This window comes from Physella acuta, unplaced genomic scaffold (genome assembly GCF_028476545.2).
Source record: "Physella acuta isolate Inbredline_101_S28 unplaced genomic scaffold, ASM2847654v3 ptg000875l, whole genome shotgun sequence".
Taxonomy (NCBI): Eukaryota; Metazoa; Mollusca; class Gastropoda; family Physidae; genus Physella; species Physella acuta.
In genome coordinates, this window is record NW_026732392.1 from 259,849 (window position 1) to 275,914 (window position 16,066).

The window sequence follows — 16,066 nt, forward strand, 5'->3', positions numbered from 1 at the left end:
CCGACCAGCGAAAGCAGCCATTTACAGACAGAAAATATCAAGCAGAAATGTTTACCTCCCCTTTGTTTCAAATCGTTTAAATACTAAATTATCTGCCCATAATAACCGTCACTAATTCAACCCGACTCTACGAATGTAAACATTCGTCGTGAACCAAAGCTCACCAGATTGGTGGGGGTGGTAGCGATTTGCCTGGAGAGCGGGGGAGTAACGGCGTGCGTCTATGTCTTGTCCTGCATGGTCCCCATGAAGAGAATTATATATATATATATATATAGATAACGAAACTCGACGTCGTAAAAAGGTTTCATTATTGAAGTGAGTTGAGAGCATGCACACAGACAAATGCACTTTAACATATATGAATACATCTACATCATCTACCCTTTTGTACGCTCGCGCAAACAAAAACCCTATCGCTAAATTATAAAGAAAACCTTTAGTTGGGCGCATTCTTTGACAATGAACGCAATTTATCTTAGTAATGTTTAACATTGATAGTATTTCAACTCCATTAATATATTTTGAAACGTGATTTTTTTAAAAATTATCGTTTATTTAGTATACATATTAATCTTTATTCGTACAATTTCTTAAAAGCTACAACATTTGCATTCAAAATCTCTAAAGGTACCAACAACAGACAAGTCAAATAATAGTTAAGTCTTAGGATGTAATTTTTCTTTCTCGATGATGATGTTGTTAATGTCCCAGACGTCGCGAGGCGGAGCGGGTGGTGCGGAACGCACCGGGTGACACCATTTGGGGGGGGGGGAGTATGACGCTAAGACAAAATATTTGCAAGATATATAGAATAAATATGTTTTGCCAGTACAATGAATGGTTAATTAGAGTTAAAAATTATTTAAAGTACATAATGACGATTCCGACAAGGGAGGGGGTGACACCATGTAGTAAACATGTAAACTATAGAGAAAACAATGCTGCATCAAGCTGTGTTAACTACTGAGTATAAACATTGTTAGTATTAAATGTGAACACTTTAATGCTTTTATCGAGGGGGGAGGGGTGACACTAACTGCAAAATTTACAGTGACAAAAGAGGGGGGTGGTGACAACATAAGGTGCCGCACTGGGTGACACCCTACCTAGCGACGCCAATGGTTAATGTTAATGCAGGATGCCAAAATAAAGAATTCATGTGAGAGCTGGGTAACTATGGGCGTAAACCATAAACAAGTGCCGGGGCGCCGGATGACGACCCTGGTTCGATTAAGCCATCGATTTTGGTGGTTCATCCTATACATGTGACGGGCTCTTTTTAAAATGAACGTATTCACCAATATCTTTTTTTTTGGTGATGCTATATTTCTGTTGTTGTTTTTTTTTTAATTGAGAAACGTTTTTATGCAGTGCAACATGTGCATGTGATAAATAATTACAGTTAAGTTATAAATTAAGTGTGGTAAAAGTTAATTAAAATTAATTAGCAACCCAAAATACATGGCAGCAGCAGTTGAATTAAGGCTTGGCTGTCTACGTTGGTTAGGGCTGACATGTGGGTTAGGATTAACAGGTGTTTAATATATTTTTTTTTAAATTAAATAATTATTCATATAGCTTGTCATCTAGTTTTCTGTCAATTTTTAAGCGATTTCCGGTAACCGGAAAATACTATACTTCCGGTTTTAAAAATACCGATGATTTTAACTATTACTGTTAACCGGAAGTGGTATTTTTACGATGTTAATCAAGAACACGATATTTTAAGTACTGTTTCGGTTAGGTATACGAAATTATAATTTTAAATATAACATTTTAGATAACTTTTATTTTTTGAGTTACCTCCTATACCCCGAATTCTTCCTTTATTTTTCTTCCGTTTACCGAAATACCAATATCTTGAGTACCATTTAAGTTAGGTGGACGCACATGCATATATAAGTATAATTATGTATTCGTTGGTCTCTATCAACGTTTGGGTTATTTCACATGAACGGCAGATATACTTTATTTACGTTTTGCAAAAATCTCAAGAACTTGGTATTTTGTTATCATATTTTCAGCAGAAGATATTGTCTCCATTTTAAAAACTTCTCAACAAATGAGCAGGTTTTTCATAAAAGTATGTATTTCAATAATCCGATATCGCCAAATGCCTTCTAAATCCCGTACTGTTTTATTAGCACATACCAGAACGTTAATGGGAGATCACTTACGCAACATTTTATAAAATATGATATGCTAGCATGTGTTACGAGGAGTTTCTATATAAAGTGGAGTTTACCAGAAGCCATAAAAACCCGGTCTCTGTTTTTCTTCGACAGTACAGGGAACACAGCAACATGTCGAAAACTCAAGAGGCCGTCGATACATTACCTGAGGAAATTATGAAAAATGTACCTAAACTTTCTTCAATTGCAGACAGGTCCCGTATGTACAAGTTACGTTCAGATGACATCTCTCAACGATATACGTATATGTATATATATATATATATATATATATATATATATATATATATATATATATATATGAGTGCGTATATATATTCATTTATATATATTATATAGCCTATAGTCTTAATCATTCATGTTTAATCTGTAATTCATATAAAGTCTAACAATCACTAGTTTGTATAATTATATGAAATAAAATAGTTTAAAGCATGTAGAGCCGTATATGTTTAAAGACTGATAAAATGTATGTAAAAATTTATTCTAAAAACAACATCGTTGTTGAACAGAAATTCAGAAAATAAAAATCGAAAGACGGCGTTCCATTTGTAGCATGGATATTTTTTAGAGAATATACAGTAACACAGTATGTTCTAAAATACGTTTAACTAAAGTTAGTAATGTTTTTGTGTTTAACCATGGCATTACACTTTCAGGTTCGGCAACACGTTTTATTTCGGCAATGCCGGCAGCTTCTGGTTTCCGCCATTTCGGATTGGTGCCGACACTGACTACAAGACACACACACGTAATATCAGAGACATGGAAATACGCCCTGATGACGTCATGATATGCTCGTATCCCAAGGCAGGTTGGTCGACTCTAGTATTGAATTACTAGTTAATTATATTTGGGACCTGTACAGTTTACCTCTTTCTATCATCATCATAAAAAGAAAAAATCAAGCACCTATTAGAGATGGATTGAATCATAAAATCCGAACCCGAGACTTTCAGAGCTGCAGTCGTGTTCACTACCTCCCCACCACCTCGTCCTTGTCAGAGTTTCTTTCCAGGAATCTGGAGCCCCTCCACCCTCCCTTTCCCCCCTTCACCCTACGAAGAACGTCTACCCCCTCCCCCCACCGGACGAAAAAGAATTTATATAGAAAATATATACCTTTACCAGTGTCCCTCCCCCCGACCCGCAGAACTAACCCCCCCTCCCCCCGAAAATATTTCAAGTGACCCTGCCCCCCCCCTTTCAAGAGAAAAAAGTATGAAAGAAACACTAGTCCATGTAGTTGTTCTTTTTACTGTTTTGTTTTGTTTAATTCCTTATCTATATCTACATTGGGTTAAGTGAGGTTAACTTTAATATTTGATTACCAATGCTGTCGTCGAATAGGACTCCATTGGCACCAAGAGATAGTGAACATGCTCCTGCACAAAGCGGACACGTTGAGCACAGAGAAAAGAAATAACATTTGTTTCTTAGACTTACACCAAATACACATCTTTGCCAACACAGCCTCCCCCAGGCTTCTCTTAACTCACGCGCCGTTTAGGTTAGTGAATCCTTGATTAAATTGATTTTGAATACGCTTCTATGTAGCTTGCAATGTCTGTTTGTTTGTTTGTTTGTTTGTTTGTGTCGTGGGTTTGTGTCAAAATTTTGAACTCAGCTTTAATCCACTACGAATGCAGTGTTCTACTAAAATGATTCAGATAGATTCGTCTCCGATGACATTGCAAAAAATATTAAGTTTATCTAATTAGAGATTTTATTAGTCGTTAAAAATTTAATCGAAAAAGGGAAGATAAGAAGGTGTATTTATTATAATTAGTGCAGTTTTTTTGTCTATTAGATCTTTACTCACATGTGAGGTATCCATTGTTAATTATGCAGGTTGTCCCAAACAATCTTCCCATTGCTCCTAACGTATGTTAGTGAAAGCTACAAAATCTATATTTCTTTCAAGAGCGGAGTAACCTTATTTTTATATCCCGATTTTTGTTGATATTTCAGATACTTACCCAAGAAAGCTTTGAAAAAGAAAATTAAAATAATTTACTTGGACAGAAACCCCAAAGACGTTCTTGTCTCTTTCTACAACCATATGAAAAAAACCGTGCATCCACTACATTATCCGGGAACATTTGAGCACTTTGTTTATCTGAACATGGAAGTTGGTTGTGAGTTTTACTAATCCTATGAAAAAGTGATTATGTATGTCTTTTCTCCTTAGCTTGAACCTTTGACTAGACATTACCATTATCTTTACCCTAGCTGTGCCAACGACATCAACGCTAAATCCAGATGTAAATGTAAGTTTATATTATAGATGGTTTAATCAACACCGAAATAAAATGTAAGTATTATAAATAAAAGACCGATAGTGGGTCTCAAGTGCATGCTGTCAAACGGGCCTCTGAATTTTACAAGCTTTTATTAAACTTGATTCCTCGTTTTATTTGCCGTGCTTTTGTTTTATGGATCAAAACAGGCGAGCGAAAATTTGACAATTTCCAACGGACCGATTCGTTTTATATTTGGCACATGGGTCAAGTTCAGATGACAATGCTATCTAAAATCACATGTGAATTAACTGAATCCGTACAAAATTTTGAGCTACTATATCTATCAAGTTGTAATATATTTCAGATTATTACGGAGATATATTTACTTACCTGATGGACTGGCAAGACGGTATTGACTCTAATCCGGATGTTCCATTCCACACATCAGTGTACGAGGATATGATAACAGTACGTTTTTTTGTCTTGTAATCTCAATGTTATCAAAAAACTATTTTTAACTACATTTTCTTCTTTTTGAAAATCCGGCAAAAATAGATTAATTTGCTAGAAATAAGTTAATTAATTTTTTTACAAATAATTTCTACTCGACCTTATATATGTCATTCTAAATAAAATCTGCAGAATTAATTAAACAGATAAATACATAAACCACATTCCTAAAACAGGATGAAAAAGTTGGCGTGAAAAAACTGAATGAGTTTCTGGGGACTGGATGTAGCGAGGAGCTGTGTGAGAAGATAGCAGAGGCTTGTAGCTTCGACAGTATGAAACCATTTAAAGAAGCCAATGCATCAGTAGTAGAAAATGCTTGGTTTCGAAATAGAAAAATTGGCTTCTACAGAAAAGGTAAACATTACGACACGACCTCAAGATTTTTGTAAAAAAATTATTCCACGTGTGGAAAATGACGACATGACATGGAATACAAAGTCTCATCAATATCGATCCAGTATTATGCACATTATGACATTTGTACGAAAATGTGCAACGTGTCACAATAGAGTACCATTTTATTTATAACCTGCAATTCTGCATTACGTAATATTAGAGTTAAGCATCTAATTTGAAGTGTACAATTTAAGTGTACCATTAAAATTGTTTTTAAAAGCGTGCTATTTTGCAGGAGCTGTAAAGTAAATACTGTTTTGTTTGCTCCTCTGATAAACTATTTATACAGTTACACTCATTTACTAAATAACAAATAACCATGTTCGTGTTCTCTATGTTTGTCAATTATCTAGAAGCCCTGGTTCAATATTTTTAACGTAATAAAAAATTCTGTAATAAATCTGTTTCACGTATAGGTGCAGTAGGTGACTGGAAAAACTGGTTCACTGAAGCTTTAAACGAAGAATTCGACAGAGAATACAAGAAACATATGGCTGGCTACAGGACTGTTTACAAATATTTAGAGTAAAACAATAGGATCAAGACAAGGCTTAGGAGAAATTTGTTTTACGTGTTTAAGTGACTAATCGCTAGTGAGCATACAGCTCAAATATATATATATATATATATATATATATATATATATATATATATATATATATATATATATATATATATATATATATTGGGAAAGGGGCTTTTTGAAGGGGCTAAAAATGCTTCTTGCAAGTGAGATCTAATAAACAGTAAAGACTAATGTTTGATATTATTATTTTGTTACTACTTCATCACACGATGTTACAAACTGATTTTCAATTGCGGTATTTGTTTAAAGGTTGTCGATCGTAGGCCCCACTTTGTATTTGTCAGAATTCTGTTGCTGTTTGTGGGGTTTTTATGTAAACACTAAAATCTACTTATTTTATTGACATAAGCAAGAGCTGATTCGGACCATGCTATTTTAGGGTGTATTGGCGTAATGTAAACATAGTCTGAGTAGGTGAGTACAACCGGTATTTATACTAAAGTGTGCATACCTGTTTGTTAGTTTAAAATAAAATAAAAATTTAAAAAGTTTGTGATTAAAAATAATTTATTGTAAAAACCAAAAATTAATTTGTAAAATGAAATTTACTATCGTTTTATAATAGGAAATTTGGGGTGAAATGAGTGCAACCATTTTTTTTTCTGCTTATTTTGCTAACAAAAAAAATTACCATTTGAAATAACCTCGGCCACGAATTATAGTAGTAAACACCCAGAACGACACGATTAACATTTCAACTCCCTCATAAAAGTTAACACATGAATGACATTCATAGTTGCGTAAATGTTATCTATACTAAAACCCTTTTTTTTTTAACACGTTTTTATTAACTCAGCTTCGCGTGTGTTTGTTGTTAAAATTGACATCGAAAATTAGCCCACTTCTGATTGCTCTATAGACCTGAAATTTGGCATGCATGCTACTTTCGCCTAACAATTTCAGATGCAATCATAAAAACTAGCAATTAGAGACCGTAATTAGCTTAATTTAATTACGCCCCAAGGACCATAAAATTGAGGACATGATTTCTAAAGATACCGACAAGACTGGAGGCTTATCGACACAGTTACTTCGGCCCCAATCGATGTGAGCGCGCTGGCCGTGATCGTATAGTGGTTAGTACTTCTCGTTGTGGCCGCGACAACCCAGGTTCGAATCCTGGTCGCTCAAGATTTTTTTAGTCCGTGTATTTATAAACACTTAGTCAATTCATACTTAATCAAGTCATTAGATAAAGTAGAAAATAAACTATATAAAAAACTTTTTTAAAAACCACGTTTTTCATGTGTAGCAACGGACTAAAAAGGAGAAAATAAAATACTTAAAAAAAACTTTTTAAAAAACCACGTTTTTCTTGTGGACTAAAAAGTAGAAAATAAAATACTTAAAAAAAACTTTTTAAAAAACCACGTTTTTCTTGTGGACTAAAAAGTAGAAAATAACTATTTACATACATTTGATGACAAAAAACGTGGGTACGTTCACCATCAAATTTCCCGACCCATCTGCCCGACCCACGTTTTTTGTCATCAAATGTATGTAAATAGTTATTTTCTACTTTTTAGTCCACAAGAAAAACGTGGTTTTTTAAAAAGTTTTTTTTAAGTATTTTATTTTAACTAGAGCGTTTGTATGCAAAACGCTGTTTGATCACAATGACAGAGAAATCTTCTAATTTACAAGTTATAGATTTTCTTTATAAAAATTGTAGTCACATTTGACCGATTTTGATCAATATAAAGATGAAAATCAACAATCCGAGAAAAGTAGGTGCGTTAACTCACTATCCCAAACATGTGAATGGAAGTAAGCAGGATGTCCAAAGTGAAAGAGATTCTTGATGATTTGCCGGATGAAATAATGAAAAATACAGCTAAACTTTCTTTGATGGCGGATAGGTAAGATTTGTATAGATCATTCTTGTAGAAATACAGGTCGTACACTTTAAGTCAGTGTTTCGACTCACCATCCTGACTGATATCTCCTTAATGACAAACATATACATATGCATATATATATATATATATATATATATATATATATATATATATATACATACATATATATATATATATATATACATACATATATATATATATATACATACATATATATATATATATATATATATATATATATATATATATATATATATATATATATATATATATATATATATATATATATATATATATATATAACGGTTCCATGACAAATGATCTCAGGACAAATGATCTCAGACAAAATATCTCACGGACAATTGATCTCAGGACAAATGATCCCAAGGACAAATGATCTCAAGGACAAAAGATACCAGGACAAAATATATCAGGACAAATGAAACCAGGGACAAATGATCTCAGACAAAATATCTCAGACAAAATATCTCACAGCGAAATTGTAATGGTGTATTGGATGATTTTAGTTGATCTGAACAGTTTTTTAATCGACTGTCATGGTTTTGTTTACTATATTTAACATTGCTTATAGGCCTATATAATAATTGTGAGAAATGTTTGCCGCATAAATTTGTCATATTGCACTAAACATTTTGAAATTAAAATTTCTTATATAGTATGTGCAGATTCAAAGAAATTCTTGATAGACAGCGTTAGTGAGCTTGCCAAACATGAGACAAACATGAGACAATCCTACCATGTCAGGTGGACGAAATTAGATCATAGGGAATTAAATAACAATAAAGACACACCTTCGTATCAAGGTGGCCGCCCGCTATGATGGCAGAGACATGCCTTAAGGGAAAAACATCCGCTCTCCATGGACAATACAACTAGCATCAACAGTCAATAGTTATGCGTCGGTCACACCTTAGTGATCAGATGACAAATGCTTATTTAAACGACAGCGGTCATCGCATGGCTAAGTTTGTCGTAGTGTGCATGCAAACAAAGCATTATTAGTGGTGCTTATTCAGCTATGGCCTTTTTCGTTACCTCGCAGAAAGGTTTTAGGACATAAGTTTCTGGTGAATTTATGTTTATAAAAGCCATAAGTGGAGCAGCAGGCAAAGGGATTTGTAAATGTGAAGTTAGGACATGTCAAGCAAGAGTTCACACAATACATAATCACATAGTATTGGAGAGGTGTGATCATAACGATGTACCAACATAGAAACGTAAACGTTATGTTTGTGTTGACGATGCAATAAAAACAATAGTTTTATGTTACGAACCTGAAGACCCATTCACATTTTTTAAAAAGATTTCGCGTGTTTTCAACAGTAATGTTGTATAGCTACCGTTACTTTATTTGTTAAAACATTATCATTTATTATACCTTTTAGGCTAAAGGAGTAAGTTTGTTTTAATTTTTTACTTTTTCAAATCAAATGGTTATACAAAGATTAAATTTAATAAATCTATTGATGCTTTGTTAAGTTGAACAAATTCATTTTATTCACAATTATAATGCGTAAAAAGGTAAACAAAACCATATTGATAGTCAATTAAAAATGTTCTAATCAACTAAAATCATCCAATACACTATTAAAATTCAGCTGTGAGATATTTTGTCTGAGATATTTAGTCTGAGATCATTTGTCCATGGTATCATTTGTCCTGATATATTTTGTCCTGGTATCTTTTGTCCGTGAGATCATTTGTCCTTGAGATCATTTGTCCTGAGATCATTTGCCATGAGATCAATTGTCCGTGAGATATTTTGTCTGAGATATTTTGTCTGAGATCATTTGTCCTGAGATCATTTGTCCTGTCACCATATATAACAATGCTATATTAATGGTAGCACTGTTATTGTAGGTTCGTAATTTCAACACTTCTTTTGCTGAACTTTATAAGTTCATTAAAAATATGTACTTACCTTGGTGTTGAGATAGTAAACAATATATATATATATATATATATATATATATATATATATATATATATATATATATATATATATATATAAATTGTTGTTGTTGTTAATAAATACATAGTTGATAATATATAATATTACCAAATAGACATTCTTAATCAATTGAAGTTTGATATGTTGATGATAACCACAATTCTAAGCATAAAAACAAAGTTGTTTATATTTTTATTTTTATTTTTTTATTTTTGCGTAAATATGTTTTGTTTATCAACATTTAAAATTGAAATTGATTATTTTGTAATATATAAAAGTTAACATTATTCGGGCAAACGGCCTTCGGGCAAGTAGCATTAGGGCATTAGTCGCATTCGGGAAAGTGTCCATTCGGGCATTTGTCGCATTCGGGCAAATGTCCATTCGGGCAAGTGTCCATTCGGGCATTTGTCTCATTCGGGCATTTGTCGCATTCGGGCAAGTGTCCATTCGGGCATTAGTTTTACTCGGGCAAGTGTCCATTCGGGAAATCGGCCTTCGGGCAAACGGCATTCGGGCAAGTGCCTTTCGGGAATTTGTCGTAGACCCCAGTTTTACGTATGATATGGTAGTGTTTTTCAAACGACTAGTAGCAAAATACGGGTTTAGAGAATGGTAACAATTGTTTATTTATGTTCTGATTCTTTCTTGTTTGAAAAATAGTTAACAAACAGTTATGGCTCTTAAACGGAAGTTCATTTATCTACGGTACTACCTTTTCAGGTTCGGCAACACGTTTTATTTCGGCAATGCCGGCAGCTTCTGGTCTCCACCGTTTCGGATTGGTGCCGACACTGACTACAGAACACACGCACGTAGTATCAGAGACATGGAGATACGCCCTGATGACGTCATGATATGCTCGTATCCCAAGACAGGTTAGCCATAAATATTTTATTTTTCTTTAGTCAAATAATACTCTATTGAAACTGCATAGTTTGTTTTATTTAGTGACCAAGTTATAATAGGGGGTAGTGCCGCAGTTTTATGCCAAGCCGACTTTTCTCTCACTAAGTCAGGTACCCATTAGAGCTGAGAAGACTCATGAGATCCAAACTCTTGACAAAATGGTTTGCAATTGTCTGCTACGCCGTCCATTATTTTTCTTAAACTCTATTTTATTTACACATCTCTAAACACAGCTAAGTAGATTGAAGTTTATTTCTCCATGACATATATTATCATTAAAAAGGTCTACATTGGCAGCAAGAGATAATAAACATGCTCATGCACAAAGCGGACACACTGAGCACCAAGATAGATAATAACATCTGTTTCTTAGACTCTCTACCAGTACACGTCCTCTCCACCAGAGAGTCACCAAGGCTTCTTGTAACTCATATGCCATTTAAGTAAGTCGAACTTTATTCAGACACCTCGTTGTTTGTTTTATGAAACTACTAACCATATGTATAGAGCCTAAATATTTAAAAAATTGTTTTGAAAAAGTAATCGTTTTTCACCAAATTAATAATGTTTATATAATGAATTATATAATGAATTATATAATGAATTCCGACTGGTCACTTGTAAAGGCCTTCCGAAGTTTTCACGAAAATAACAACGTTTTTGTGAGCTACTTGTGAGTTGTATGTCATTTTGTGATTAACGAAAGGATATTGTCTCTTTTGAAGTTCATTTGGTGAAATTAGTTATCAACGGTAATTAGATAATTGTGTTGCAATATATTAGAATAATTGCAAAATAATATGATTTAAACTGGTAAGCATGTCAGATCCAATTTTTTACCTGTAATATTGCTAGAAAAAAACAGATTAAAAATTATAGATTTTACTCCGCTTAAAACACAGGCCGTACAAAATGTTCTAGTGATATTTGAAATGTGTTGTCTACGGTCACGTGAACTGAGTCACATACTGTCTGCCAGCTGGATGCGTTCACGGGGTCAAATAATGTATTCAACTTCAACTGTAATAAGTCACAGTTTGCTGCACATTGTATAGTAGATCAGCCAGCAGTACCTACATATCTACAAGGTGCCGTGTACGTTACTGTACTGCGTGTATAGGTCTATTGTCCATGTTATTTTCATAGAAATAGAGCCAATAATTTGGGAACCAAATTGAGATACTTCATTTTATTGAAGCTATGATAGTGGTCTGCCTTGAAAGCCTTATTTTTGTAGGGCTGATTGGCAGAAGCGGTTACACGTCTGACTTGATGCATGGAAGGCGAAGGCGAATAGGTGCCGTGTGGAATGGTAGGTTCGGATCCCGTTGGGTTCTGACTGCTTGTCTTTACTTGGACTTTTTTCTGTACCTTTGTCTACCCTTGGCGTTGAAATATCACATTCTGTTAATATTGCTATTTCATTTTATTGATATTTCAGAAATGTTCCCAAGCAAGCTTTGGAAAAGAAAATTAAAATAGTTTACTTGGACAGAAATCCTAAAGATGTTCTTGTGTCTTATTACAACCAAGTTCACAAGAACAAATATCCCGTACATTATCCGGGAACATTTGAGCAATTTGTGTATCTCAATCTGGAAGTTGGTTGTGAGTTGTATTTTAGCAATATTTAACAACTCATTATCGGAAATTAGTTGTTAGCTGTGTTGAAGTTAGTTGTTACTTTTATATTTAGAATTTAGTTAAATTTTTAATGTGAAGAATGTTATGAGTTGTTGCTTTTTTGTTTTATCTTTAAAGATTCGTCTTTTACTTCTCATACTAAGCTACAACTATTCCTTTAGAAATTACCAACACCCAAAAACTTGCGGTGTCAGAAAATGTTTAAAACCTTTTAATTTCGTTTGTTATGGGCAAATGATTTAAGTATTGCAAAATAAAGGCCGATTGTGGGTCTATATTGCTTATAATTAAACAACCAGATGGGATGCTGTTCAAAAGGTTTTTTAATGAATTTCACGAATTATAAATGAGCTCGTAGTTTTTAATCTGCCCACTGTAATACCATCGTAAATTGGGTCCATTCGTATAGGATAATATCAAATTTTACGAAGGAGATACACATTTTAACGGACACTTATATATATATATATATATATATATATATATATATATATATATATATATATGTATCAATATATATATATATATATATATATATATATATATATATATATATATATATATATATATATATATGTATCAATATATATATATATATATATATATATATTGATATATATATATATATATATATATATATATATATATATATATATATATATATATATATATATATATTGATACATATATATATATAAAATTATATATATATAGACGCAGTTTTAGTTTAATTCATCCTACCAAAGCTAGCTTACCGTTTCTACGCTTCACTTTACAATCAGCTTCTGTTGTTTTAATTTAATTCAGTTAGATACGGCGACTTGTTCACCTATCTGATACACTGGCAAGACGGTATTGATGCTAACCCAGATGTTCCAATCTACAAATCAGTTTACGAGGATGTGAAACTAGTGAGTCGGATATTCTCTGACGATATTCTTTTAAACATCAGACAGCTTAATGTTTACATTTTGCTGGCTGTTTTGAAAACAGATGTAACTCTTTAAGACCGTAACGACGCTATCAGCGGTCGACAGGGCGGCCTACCGTACGGTTACGACTCTTCCAGCGTTCGGTAAAATTTTCTCGATTTAATTCGCTGTTTTTCGGAATCCAAGTTTTTAATCGTAAATCTAGGTCAGGATAACACTAGAGCGACCATTTTTCGTTGTATTTACTTCTTGTAGTTTTCTCGTTAGGTTGATTTCGTATTTTATAGAATTTTTTTTGTAAAACAACTAGAAAAACGGCATTTTTTAACACTGCGGAATGCCGTTCAGCAGCTGCGTCTAAACGTTTAAGTCGCCGCATTATAAAATTAACCACAATTATTAAAGTATTTATACTAAGATTCATGATTTTTGTAGAAAAATGGAAGTACTTTTGTTTTCTATGAATAAGAACTCATGAAAAGTAATTCTTATTATTAATTTTCCGGACAGAAGCGTAATTTTTGCCCGAAAAAATCTACTCTTTTTCTTCTTTAAAACTAAATAATTATCTTTCTTCAATAAATAAATAATTCCTTAACATTGATATCAGTGTGAAGGGCATTCTATTACGATTAATGTGTATCCATAATGTGTGGGGTTTAAATTAACGGGTAAAAAGATATGGGACGTTTAGCCGCAAGTGTAATGGAAAAAAATTAGTGCAAAAAATAATTCCGGTAAAACGTGAAAATCATTACGGGCTTAAAGAGGTAACACAATACAATATGAGTAAATATTCAGAAAGTTTAACTGTAATTTTTACATAAAATAATATATGCATCTAAGTAATTTTTCAGAATTTACTAATGTTGAATCTTTTACATCTGTAAAACAGGATGAAAAAGCTGGCGTGAAAAAACTCAATGAGTTTCTGGGGACTGGATGTAGCGAGGAGCTGTGTGAGAAGATAGCAGAGGCCTGTAACTTTGACAGAATGAAACCTATAAGAGAAGCCAATTCAGCAGAAGAACAAAATAGCTTTAAAATAAGTAGCTATTATAGAAAAGGTAATTTTTCATAAGATAATAATGTTATTCTTTTTTTTTTAGAATTGGATTAATACTTAAAAAAGACTGAATTTGAATAAAATTCATTTAATTTAAATAAAACGTGATTCTCAAAAAAGTTTAGAAAGTAAACAATCTAGTTTACTGTAGTTTTGCATCATGTCTAGGTGCTGTTGGCGACTGGAAAAACTGGTTCACTGAAGATTTAAACGAAGAATTCGATAGAGAATACAAGAAACACATGGCTGACTACAGGACTGTCTACAAATATACTTTAGATTAGCTTAATAATAATTTATGCACAGTCATTTATAACCAAACACTGCTTTTGCTAATTGACAAACAAAATATATTAAATTGCCTAAAATACAATATAAGCGTAAAAATACTGAAATCTTGACATGTATACATTTTCGTGTAGGCCTACATGTGAAGTATTTATGCTTGGTTTAACAAACAAAATTTATGACATATATTTTTATTAGTAAGCGTCTGAAATGATAAATTTTTATGCGCGTTTTTTCTGTTTGAAATTTCAAACACTTATGTACATCAATGTTCATTGATTCCAAAATCTGTTTTTATTTGCTCTTGCATTGCATGAGAATTTTTAAACTAATATCATAATTCAACAGTTTAAATGAAAACAGCTTTCAAAACTACATAGTCAATTAAATACACAAAATAAAATCCGATATTTTCTCTGTTTAATTTGTTGCTTTGCTGAATTTAAATTTTACATCGCAACACTAGGACTTGACATTGCTAGATCTGCCATTGATAGTTTTATTTACATCTTGTAGTTTTTCCGTGTGGTAAATTTTGTATTGTATAGAATTTTCAAGTAAAACCACATTTTTTAACAATGTGGAACCCAATCAGCGGACGCGTTTAAACCGATATGTCAACTCGTTATGAAATTAACAAAAATTAAAGTGTTTATTCTAATACTTTCTCAAATCCATGTTTGGTTCAAAAATTGAAGTACTTTTGTTTTCCTTTGATAAAGATTATTTTTATTATTATTTTTTTATAACAGAAGCGTATAAAGGGTATTCTTCTTAAAAACTAAAATATGTATTATTTTCATTGAATAAATAGTTGAGAGAAAACTCCAGAATTAAACAACTACTGCCTTGTAGTTTATGTTTTTTTTTTGTTTTTTTTTTTTTTGTTGTTTTTTTTTTTTTGTTTTTTTTTTTTGTTTTTTTTTTGTTTTTTTTTTGTTAGACATAAGCTATGGAATCTTGTCCAGAGAGATAAGTAGGCTGACATCGGAGTCAACTGGTAATGTAGCGATCAATTATGTTGTTCCTCGATTTCAAGGCGTAGCTAGGGTAGGGGGGTGGGTCGGTCGCTCTGGATACCGACGCTGTGTGAGGGGGGGGGGGGGCGCCAACGGCGTAGAACAGGGGTTTCCAAACTTTTCAGTGCGAGGGCCGCATTAACTATCAAATTTCAGTTCGGGAGCCAGTTTCTTCCAGAAATGTCTTTGATTTGTCTGGGCAAAGCTCCTCAGCCATCACCAACAAACGTGTTTTCCGTGGACAAAAAGCTCTCCGCGGGCCGAATGAGAGGACATCGCGGGCCGCATCCGGCCCGCGGGCCGTAGTTTGGAAACCCCTGGCGTAGAATAAAAACATGCAAAGCTTATTCTGAGTTGCCTTACTCAATTATACCCATTCAGATTCAAGCAAATAGAATGATATTTGACTTTACAGACATATTAAACTAAATCAATTGTGTGACA

At 33.0% G+C, this 16,066-nt stretch overlaps 2 protein-coding genes across 2 annotated transcripts; both read left to right on the forward strand.

Annotated features, from left to right (window-relative positions):
- Positions 1–2,960: 2,960 nt before the first annotated feature.
- LOC131952488 (sulfotransferase 1E1-like) lies at positions 2,961–5,876 on the forward strand. The gene is made up of 6 exons (XM_059315174.1): positions 2,961–3,009; positions 3,546–3,705; positions 4,167–4,333; positions 4,803–4,906; positions 5,125–5,305; positions 5,764–5,876. The coding sequence occupies exons 1-6, from the start codon at positions 2,961–2,963 to the stop codon at positions 5,874–5,876; spliced, it is 774 nt and encodes a 257-aa protein (XP_059171157.1).
- A 1,823-nt stretch (positions 5,877–7,699) lies between these two features.
- Positions 7,700–14,599, forward strand: LOC131952489 (sulfotransferase 1E1-like). The gene is made up of 7 exons (XM_059315175.1): positions 7,700–7,792; positions 10,488–10,642; positions 10,957–11,116; positions 12,115–12,281; positions 13,125–13,228; positions 14,145–14,316; positions 14,484–14,599. The coding sequence occupies exons 1-7, from the start codon at positions 7,710–7,712 to the stop codon at positions 14,597–14,599; spliced, it is 957 nt and encodes a 318-aa protein (XP_059171158.1). The 5' UTR covers positions 7,700–7,709.
- The last annotated feature ends 1,467 nt before the right edge of the window (positions 14,600–16,066 follow it).